This window comes from Scylla paramamosain, chromosome 43 (genome assembly GCF_035594125.1).
Source record: "Scylla paramamosain isolate STU-SP2022 chromosome 43, ASM3559412v1, whole genome shotgun sequence".
Taxonomy (NCBI): domain Eukaryota; kingdom Metazoa; phylum Arthropoda; class Malacostraca; order Decapoda; family Portunidae; genus Scylla; species Scylla paramamosain.
Genome location: NC_087193.1, coordinates 7,014,684 through 7,025,494, shown reverse-complemented (window position 1 = coordinate 7,025,494; position 10,811 = coordinate 7,014,684). Strand labels below are relative to the sequence as shown.

Here is a 10,811-nt window from a genome sequence, read left to right as displayed (position 1 = left end):
GATTCATGGCTTCTGAAGGCTCCCTCGAGAAGCCTTCCAGGGAGAAATAAATCAATCTCGTGACGTCACTTCCTCACCTGACATTCCTTTAGCTTTAACCAACACCGAAAAAAAAATAATAATAATAAAAAAGGAAAAGTAGGTTATTATGAAAATTCGAAACATTTCTCAAGGTTATAGAAAATGTACTATTTTTTTTTGTATTTTTGTTTCTTCTCCTTTGTTTTCTTTTTTTTTGCGTTTTTTTTTTATAATGAGTGTGAGTGAAGGCGATTTAAATTCCTATTCTTATCTGTAATTTTCCTTTTCTTCCTTTTTTTTTGTTTCTCAGTCCAATTCCTTTTTATTTCTTTGATTAACGTATGCTAAATGATCTTAAACTCTTTTTTTTCTGTTTGAATGTAAGTGAACACGGTTGAAATTGGTATCCTTATCTATAATTCTCTCTCTCTCTCTCTCTCTCTCTCTCTCTCTCTCTCTCTCTCTCTCTCTCTCTCTCTCTCTCTCTCTCTCTCTCATTCCTTCCTATTTCTCTTGTTAACACGTACTTGTTTTCTTTTTTCTTGGTTTATCGTTCTTATATACAATGTTTTTCCTCTCTCTCTCTCTCTCTCTCTCTCTCTCTCTCTCTCTCTCTCTCTCTCTCTCTCTCTCTCTCTCTCTTCGTTTCTGTATTGCAATGTTCTTCTCATATTTTCAGTTATTTGTCTGCCTCTTTGTCTCTGTCTCAATCTCTCTCTCTTTTCTGTGTATTTTGCCACATTCCCACCCATTTCTCTGTCTCTGGCACACTCAGTATTTCTTTATTGGTTTATCTCATCGTATTTCCAGCTATTTTTCTGCTTCTCTGCGTCTGTACTCCGTCATATCTCATTCCTCTAACTTCACTCGCCCTTTTTCTATCCTTTTTTTTTGCCTTGCGTGTCCTTCTCTATGTACCTATGTGTGTTACTCCAAATTTCTCTCTTTTCTGTGCATTTCCTATATTCCCAGCCATTTCTCTGCTTCCCTGTGTCTGTCTAAATCTGCGTCATGATTCTCTCTCGTGTTGTCATCCTCCTTTACCACCTCAAGCATTTCTTAGTCATTTTTCTGTCTCTATCACGCTATACCTCTCTTTCCTATGCATTTTCTACATACCAAGTTATTTTTTCTGCCTCTCAGCGTCTGTCTAACTCTGGCCCTTAATTAGAAACGCTTTGCTCTCTCATTACAACAAATTTCAAAGGCCGCAGAGAAGATGAGCCGGATTCTACAGTGTTTCTCCTGTTAATAAGGCATATATATTGTTAATCGGTCACTAGTATCATTAAAACAGACTTGAAAACCCGTGTAACTTTAACTAGAGCCTTTGGACAGTAGTGGAGGTGCGGTGATGTAGTGTGTCAAGTTTCTCTGCACCGTGTCCTCACCCACCGTCACTACCACAAGCATTTCTTCGCCTCCTGCACCTCATTCATTTACAATCACCTTTGGGGGGGGAAGGGGGGACTGAGGCACCATCTGTTGACAGACTTGAGTGGCGGCTCGGGGCCAAGGACTAAGTAAACACACACACACACACACACACACGTAACAGGCCATGTAAACGTGTGCGTGTGTGTGTGTGTGTGTGTGTGTGATCGAAGGATGTGTAAATATGGTCATGTGTCAATGGTGAAATCTGGGTCTCCTCGTGTGATATTTTTCTTCTCCTTAAGGTGGTCGCTCATGTTCTTAGTGGCGGTGGTGGTGGTGGTGGTGATTGTGTGTTCGATAACTTCCCTTAGCGTACGAGTTTCGTGTTCGTCGATTTTTGTGCTGCTACTGTTAAAATATTGGTGTTATGATGGTTATTGTTATTACTATTATTATTATTACTATTATTATTATCACCGTCATTTAAAGTTATTCCTTATGATTTCAACTAACCATTTTCTTTATTTCTTTACTTTTTCCACTCGTTTCAAAAGTTATATTAGTAGTTATACTCCTTGTTTATTTATTTATTCGTTATTATACCTCTATTCACATTCATATTCCTCTGTCACCTAAATTCAACTGCAATTCCTTCTTGAGACTTGTACCTGTAAAAGTCACAAAGGTACGCTGAAAATCATTACCAGAAAAATATAAGAATGAGGAAAAAAGAAAAGTGTAGTACAAAGGTATTATTTGAGAAAATTTATCATAAAAAACTATGCCATTATGTTTATATATGTATGTGTGTGTGTGTGTGTGTGTGTGTGTGTGTGTGTGTGTGTGTGTGTGTGAGAGAGAGAGAGAGAGAGAGAGAGAGAGAGAGAGAGAGAGAGAGAGAGAGAGAGAGAGAGAGAGAGAGAGAGAGAGAGAGAGAGAGAGAGAGAGCTCTATTCTCATAAATCTCATTACATCGAGAAAAAAAAAAAAAAAAAAAAAAACTCGGCTCATACATCTATAAATTTTGGAACAGATAGGCGTGGTGGGTTTCGTACAACAGCTGATGTACGAAGTCTTGAGAACGTAATCTGAAACGCCTTGTTATTTTAATGATTTTATTATTTCACTGTCATTTTCTTTCATTATCTTATTCATTTCATGGTGTCATCATTTTCAAAGGCCACATAGATAATTAAACGTATTATCATGTGTGTTTGTCTACTGATAATGCTTTAAAAATATTGAACTGTCACTAGAAACATGAAAGCGCCCTTCATTATTTCACTTTTACTTTTATTTTGTTTCATTATCCTATTTGTTTTATTATGTAATCATTTCCAAAGGCCACGAAGATGATTAAAAGTATCCAATTGTGTGTTTTCCTACTGAGAGTGAAAAGAAAAATTGTTCAAGTATCACAAGAACCTTGAAAACACCTTTATTAATTAATCTCATTATTCTATTTATTTCATCACGTCACTATTTCCAGAGACCTCTAAGATGATTGAATGTATCCTTATGATTGTGTGCTTTCCAATGACTGTGGTGGAAGATTGCTGAATTGTCACCAGAACCTTGAAAACATCCTTGAAAACCCGACCAGTTTCCACCACAGCCTGTTAGAAATGCTCTTACTTGCTTGGAACATACGACCATAACTGTATGAATCTTATCTCACATCGTACAAATGTAGTAGATTATCGTACCCTATTTATTATCAGCCTCGGAGAAAGATAACCTGAAGTGTCTGACAAAATAGTGGTGTATCTTTGTATCTACGTGCGATATACAGAACATGAGAACATAACCGGTATTCTCATCTTTCATCCCTTTCACTGGCAAACTCAGCAACTCCGTGCCTGCCTCTGTATTTCATAACATAAGAACATACGAATATAAGGGTTGGTACAAGAAGCTATCAGCCTACACGTGGCGGTCCCTATATGAAGCACATCTACCTATTTCCACCTATCATCCTCATCCTTATAAAATGTCTAATCTTTTACAGTTCCCTAATGACTCACACTAACAACCTGATTTCCCATTTCCTTTCGGGAATGGCGCCTTCAGTGGGCCTTCGTTTCTTAGCCTGTTGTTGTCCTTGGCCAGTGTCCCTCTTACATAAAAAAAATAAATAAATAATAATAAATGAATAAATAAATAAATAAATAAATAAATAAAAATTATCGTACTTTCAAAGGACGTTCCTAATTTGCCGAAGAAAGTACGATAATGGTAACTTTTATCGCTTTTAAATCTCGAAAAGGTGGTGGTAATCTAGCAAAGGAAATAAATAAATAAAACTACAATCATTACTTTTACAACTATTACTCACAACCACAATTACTACACAAGAGTTACCGTGAAAATCTGGCGGGCAAATCAAACAACAGCAACAACAATCACTTCTATTACAGCTTCAACTACAGTCACCATGACATTGCTGCACTTACCATTATTACAGGCACAGTGACAGTGAAAAATAAACGCTAAAGAAAAAAGTGAAGTAGAGTTTCTGATAAAAAAAAAAAAATATATATAAATAAAAGTGAAATGGAAGACTTTTCCTTTTTTTCCTTTTCTTAGTGTTTAATGAAAATATGCAAACTGAAAATATCTTTCTTCTTTCATTCATTATTTAATTCTACAACAGCGGTAGTGAAGAAAAGCAAGAGAGAGAGAGAGAGAGAGAGAGAGAGAGAGAGAGAGAGAGAGAGAGAGAGAGAGAGAGAGAGAGAGAGAGAGAGAGAGAGAGAGAGAGACGTAAGATTAGAAAGAACAGATAAAAGCTACCAAGAACAAGAAAGAGATAAGAGGATCAGGAACACATAAGAGAACAATAAAGAAGAAAAGAATAGATAAGACAACAAGAGATAATAAGAAAGAACAGGAAAAAAAATATGAAAATAACAGGTAAGGTAAGGTTACGTAAGATTAGGATAGGCTAGGTAAGGTAAGGAGGGGTTAAGTACGGTTAGGTCAGGTTAGCTTAGGTAAGGTTAGGATAGGCTAGGTAAGGTTAGGTTAGGTTAGGTTAGGTTAGGTTAGGTTAAAGAAGGTAAAGGAAGAGACAAGCCAGGTGAAGGCAGGTCAGGTGAGGCAGCCAGGTAGGTCACTCAGTCTTCCTCCTGCCCACGAAGTTCTTCATGAGCTCCTTCATTTCCAGGATTTCCCCCAGCATGTCCATGGACTTTTGAGGGAACATCCTGTGGGTTGTTGTTGCTGTTGTTACTGCTGCTATTGCTACTGCTATTACTATTACTACCACGATTATAATGTTTGCTGCTTGGTGAAGAGTTATAAGTAGGTTGGTTACCTTACTACTACTACTACTACTACTACTACTACTACTACTACTACTACTACTACTACTGCTACTACTATTACTACCACGATTATAATGTTTGCTGCTTGGTGAAAAGTTTTAAGTAGGTTGGTTACCTTACTATTGCTACTAGTAATAACAATAATAATAATAATAATAATAATAATAATAATAATAATAATAATAATAATAAAAATAATAATAATAATAATAATAATAATAATAATAATAATAATAATAATAATAATAATAATAATAATAGTAATAATAATAATGTTAAGATATAGTCATGATGCATTGTAGATTAGGTTAGGTTAGGTCAGATAGGGTCAAGTTACATTATATTAACTTAGATTTGGTTAGATTCGGTCACGTTAGGTCAAGCTAGGTCACGTTAGGTCGAGTCCAGTTAGATTAGGTCGAGTCAGGTTAGATTAGGTCGAATATGGTTATGTTATGAGGTTAGGTTAGATTAGGCGAGGTCCCTGCAACACTCACATTATCTGCAGAGGCATGAGCCACATGTAGTTTGGCAGGTAGAGCGTGGAGGTGTTCATGAGTATTGCGTCCACCACCTCTCCGGCAACAAAGTCTGGCACCAGCGTGGGAAAGTACCTGAGTGGTGGTGGTGGTGGTGGTGGTGGTGGTGGTGGGGGTAGAAGTAATGATGTTAGTGACGATAATAATATAGTTGTAATAGTAATACTGGTGATAATGATAATGTTTAATAATAATACAATGATACTTGTAATCGTAGTCGTAATAATGGTGGTGATAATGATAATGCTTGATGATAATGATGATAGTTGTAATTGTAATAATGATTGTGATGATAAGGACAATAATGCTTCTGCTACTGGTAATATTGATACTGATGCAATTTTTTTTTTTTTTTTTTTTTTTTTTTTATGTAGGAAGGATACTGGCCAAGGGCAACAAAAATCTAATAAAAAAAATGCCCACTGAAATGCCAGTCCCTAAAAGGGTCAAAGCAGTGGTCAAAAATTGGTGGATAAGTGTCTTGAAACCTCCCTCTTGAAGGAATTCAAGTCATAGGAAGGTGGAAATACAGAAGCAGGCAAGGAGTTCCAGAGTTTACCAGAGAAAGGGATGAATGATTGAGAATACTGGTTAACTCTTGCGTTAGAGAGGTGGACAGAATAGGAGTGAGAGAAAGAAGAAAGTCTTGTGCAGCGAGGCCGCGGAAGGAGGGGAGGCATGCAGTTAGCAAGATCAGAAGAGCAGTTAGCATGAAAATAGCGGTAGAAGACAGCAAGAGATGCAACATTGCGGCGGTGAGAGAGAGGCTGAAGACAGTCAGTTAGAGGAGAGGAGTTGATGAGACGAAAAGCTTTTGATTCCACCCTGTCTAGAACAGCAGTATGAGTGGAACCCCCCCAGACATGTGAAGCATACTCCATACATGGACGGATAAGGCCCTTGTACAGAGTTAGCAGCTGGGGGGGTGAGAAAAACTGGCGGAGACGTCTCAGAACACCTAACTTCATAGAAGCCGTTTTAGCTAGAGATGAGATGTGAAGTTTCCAGTTCAGATTATAAGTAAAGGACAGACCGAGGATGTTCAGTGTAGAAGAGGGGGACAGTTGAGTGTCATTGAAGAAGAGGGGATAGTTGTCTGGAAGATTGTGTCGAGTTGATAGATGGAGGAATTGAGTTTTTGAGGCATTGAACAATACCAAGTTTGCTCTGCCCCAATCAGAAATTTTAGAAAGATCAGAAGTCAGGCGTTCTGTGGCTTCCCTGCGTGATATGTTTACCTCCTGAAGGGTTGGACGTCTATGAAAAGACGTGGAAAAGTGCAGGGTGGTATCATCAGCATAGGAGTGGATAGGACAAGAAGTTTGGTTTAGAAGATCATTAATGAATAATAAGAAGAGAGTGGGTGACAGGACAGAACCCTGAGGAACACCACAGTTAATAGATTTAGGAGAAGAACAGTGACCGTCTACCACAGCAGCAATAGAACGGTCAGAAAGGAAACTTGAGATGAAGTTACAGAGAGAAGGATAGAAACCGTAGGAGGGTAGTTTGGAAATCAAAGCTTTGTGCCAGACTCTATCAAAGGCTTTTGATATGTCCAAGGCAACAGCAAAAGTTTCACCAAAGTCTCTAAAAGAGGATGACCAAGACTCAGTAAGGAAAGCCAGAAGATCACCAGTAGAGCGTCCTTGACGGAACCCATACTGGCGATCAGATAGAAGGTTGTGAAGTGATAGATGTTTAAGAATCTTCCTGTTGAGGATAGATTCAAAAACTTTAGATAAGCAGGAAATTAAAGCAATAGGACGGTAGTTTGAGGGATTAGAGCGGTCACCCTTTTTAGGAACAGGTTGAATGTAGGCAAACTTCCAGCAAGAAGGAAAGGTAGATGTTGACAGACAGAGCTGAAAGAGTTTGACTAGGCAAGGTGCAAGCACGGAGGCACAGTTTCGGAGAACAATAGGAGGGACCCCATCAGGTCCATAAGCCTTCTGAGGGTTTAGGCCAGCGAGGGCATGGAAAACATCATTACGAAGAATTTTAATACGAGGCATGAAGTAGTCAGAGGGTGGAGGAGAGGGAGGAACAAGCCCAGAATCATCCAAGGTAGAGTTTTTAGCAAAGGTTTGAGCAAAGAGTTCAGCTTTAGAAATAGATGTGATAGCAGTGGTGCCATCTGGTTGAAGTAGAGGAGGGAAAGAAGAAGAAGCAAAGTTATTGGAGATATTTTTGGCTAGATGCCAGAAATCACGAGGGGAGTTAGATCTTGAAAGGTTTTGACATTTTCTGTTAATGAAGGAGTTTTTGGCTAGTTGGAGAACAGACTTGGCATGGTTCCGGGCAGAAATATAAAGTGCATGAGATTCTGGTGAAGGAAGGCTTAAGTACCTTTTGTGGGCCACCTCTCTATCATGTATAGCACGAGAACAAGCTGTGTTAAACCAAGGTTTAGAAGGTTTAGGACGAGAAAAAGAGTGAGGAATGTACGCCTCCATGCCAGACACTATCACCTCTGTTATGCGCTCAGCACACAAAGACGGGTCTCTGACACGGAAGCAGTAGTCATTCCAAGGAAAATCAGCAAAATACCGCCTCAGGTCCCCCCAACTAGCAGAGGCAAAACGCCAGAGGCACCTTCGCTTAGGGGGATCCTGAGGAGGGATTGGAGTGATAGGACAAGATAAAGATATGAGATTGTGATCGGAGGAGCCCAACGGAGAAGAAAGGGTGACAGCATAAGCAGAAGGATTAGAGGTCAGGAAAAGGTCAAGAATGTTGGGCGTATCTCCAAGACGGTCAGGAATACGAGTAGGGTGTTGCACCAATTGCTGATGCTGATGCTGCTGTTGCTACTACTACTACTACTACCACTACTACTACTACTACTACTACTACTGCTACTACTACTACTACTACTTTCCTTTTCTTCCTTTTTCTTTTCTTCTTTCTCATTCTATTTCTCTTTTTCTGATACTACTACTACTACTACTACAACTACTATTTTTTCTTTTCCTCCTGATCCTCCTCCGCCTCCGGTTTTATTTTCTTCCTTCTTCTCTACGACTACAATTTTAATATTACTATGTTACTTTCCTTTTATTCCTCCTCCTCCTCCTTTACAATTTTTTTCTTCCTCCTTTTTACTACATTAACTACAATAACAACAACAGCAACTACTATTACTACTACTACTACTACTACTACTACTACTACTACTACTACTACCACTACCACAACACACCCACGTACTTTGACTCAGCGCCCTGGAACATCCCGGTGGAAATAACCACTGGACACACGCAGGTTGTCTTCACCCCGTCCTTGCCGTTCGCCTGCACCACCGCCACCACCACCAGAGAGAGAGAGAGAGAGAGAGAGAGAGAGAGAGAGAGAGAGAGAGAGAGAGGGGGGGGGGGTATGTTAGTTGTCGTCTCCATATCTCAAAGTAAAGAGAAGAGATAGCTATGGTCTGTATGCTCAAGCGCGTTGTTCTTCCATCACAGGACTGTTTTCAAAGGTCACAGGGATGATTAGTCAGGTTTTCTCCGGTGTTTTCTTCTATTGCTGGTGTGGGATACTTGTTAAACTGTCACCGGACTCATGGAAACATCCTTGAAAACTATAATTTCCACTAGAACCTCTTAAATTGTCATTAGATTAATGAAAAACCACTAAAAGACCTCAATAACCTCCACCAGAACCTGTTAAACTATCACTGGCGCCATGAAAACACCAGAAAACTCCAATAACTTCAACTAAACCCTACTAAACTATCACAAAAAGCATGAAAACACCCTTGAAAACCTTAACAACTCCCAAAACAGCTCTTCTGGCCTTTCGCACCTTTAGCTCTGCCTGTAGCGTCTCGTGGAAGCCAACAGCCGCGTATTTTGAAGCGCAGTAGTCCACCAGGCCGCTGCAAGCCATCTTGCCAGCCATGGAGGCGATGGTGACGATGTGGCCCTTGTTCTGTGCCAGCATGTGTCCCAGGAAGGCCTTCGTGGTCTGTTGGGGGTATGAAGTAGGAAGGAAGGAAGTAAGCTGCCATGATGTTACTGTGATACTTTGCTCTAATGCCTAAGTAAGAAAGCTTTTGTCTGTCTGGTTCCTTTGCTTGTTTTTGGCAGTCTGTCTCATCTGGTTGGAATAGTTGTGTGGTGAGGGAGGAAGGGAGGTAGATAAGTAACAAGCTCGTTTTGTTGTTACTCTGATACTTGGCTCTGATCATTCTGCAATCCCTCAAGTTAAAAGAAAGATTTTGCCTGTCTTTCAGATTCCTTCGGTTCTTTTTGGCAGTCTATCTGGTTGTCTGTTGGGAGTAACAGTGTGATGAGTGATGAGGGAGGTAAGGATATGGTAGACTGCCGTGCTATTCCTCTCATATCTTGCTCTACTCATCCTCTAGTGCACTCACACGTTAAGAAGGAAAGCTTTTGTCTGTCTGTGGTTTCCTCGCTTGTTTCCGCCAGTATGTCCTAATATCCGTGTGTGTGTGTGTGTGTGTGTGTGTGTGTGTGTGTGTGTGTACTGTAGCGAGGCTGCGGCGTACTCACCCAGAAGTGGCAGATGGCGTTCACGTCAAAGGTCCTCTGGATGCTGTCATCGGGAGACTCCATGATGTTCTTGCCCGTCACCACGCCCGCGTTGTTCACCAGGATGTCCACCTGTATGGCGGGCACGGAACAATTAGAAGTGCGTGCAGACAGTGGTGGCAGTGACAATGGTGCCAGTCATCGCCCCGAGGCACGCCATACTTACATGGCCCACCTCTTGCTTGAGCCTGGTGGCGGCGGCGTACACGGCCTGTCGGTCGCACAGGTCCACGACATAACCGTGACACTGGCCCCCCGCGGCCTGCACCTGCCGCACCGTCTCCTCATTGCCTGGCGGGAAAACAGGGCGCGTCATTCACTTCCGAGGGCGCCGCCCCTCGGCACTACAGCAACACCAGGCAGCTCAGAGCCTTACCTGCCTCGGACACGTCCCAGGTGACCACCACGGCGCCCCTAGCCGCCAGCTTGAGGCACATCAGGCGCCCGATGCCCGAGCCGCCCCCCGTCACCAGGACCACGTTTCCCTTGATGTCCTTCCTGCGGTAGCTGCGGGGTATCAGGCACAGCACCAGGGACTCCAGGAAGAAGTAGACGGTGGCCACCATCCACATCAGCAAGCGCGCCACCAACATCATCACCACTTGGGGGTCAGCCATGGCGCGGGGCGGGCAACGGGGCACGGGCGATGAGAGAGCCTGGCAGACTGGACCTGTTGCAGCGAGGCACGGCGGGTAGACGGGTAGAGGTCAGACTGGCACACGGCACGCTACCTTACAAGCATGGAAACTGTCCTTGAGGTGTGTGTGTGTGTGTGTGTGTGTGTGTGTGTGTCCTTAATGAAGGGCCATAAACACTGTAGCAACACACACACACACACACATACACACCATCACCCTTTCCTCCATAGATAACAATGACAATGACAGAAACAGTTCATGTCTGACATTTACTTCGTATCAGGGAATTTCAAGGCTGGAGTACAAAGGTGAAGTGATGTCTTCTATAGCTGATTAAAAAAAAGAAAAATAAATAAA

At 41.5% G+C, this 10,811-nt stretch overlaps 1 protein-coding gene across 2 annotated transcripts in view; it reads right to left on the bottom strand.

Moving 5' to 3' along the window:
- Positions 1–3,792: 3,792 nt before the first annotated feature.
- LOC135093669 (17-beta-hydroxysteroid dehydrogenase 13-like) overlaps positions 3,793–10,811 on the bottom strand; it is an 8,270-nt gene continuing 1,251 nt past the window's right edge. Inside the window, exons 1-8 of one of the 2 annotated variants that reach the window (XM_063993160.1) lie at positions 10,665–10,689; positions 10,193–10,486; positions 9,983–10,107; positions 9,778–9,888; positions 9,068–9,229; positions 8,474–8,556; positions 5,222–5,338; positions 3,793–4,604 (exon numbers count right to left, since the gene is read on the bottom strand). In XM_063993160.1, the coding sequence (XP_063849230.1) occupies positions 4,511–4,604; positions 5,222–5,338; positions 8,474–8,556; positions 9,068–9,229; positions 9,778–9,888; positions 9,983–10,107; positions 10,193–10,433 (933 nt within the window). In that variant the 5' untranslated portion in view covers positions 10,434–10,486; positions 10,665–10,689 and the 3' untranslated portion in view covers positions 3,793–4,510. Of the gene's footprint in view, positions 4,605–5,221; positions 5,339–8,473; positions 8,557–9,067; positions 9,230–9,777; positions 9,889–9,982; positions 10,108–10,192; positions 10,487–10,664; positions 10,690–10,811 lie in introns of those variants that run through there. The other variant, XM_063993159.1, reaches the window with a different exon arrangement.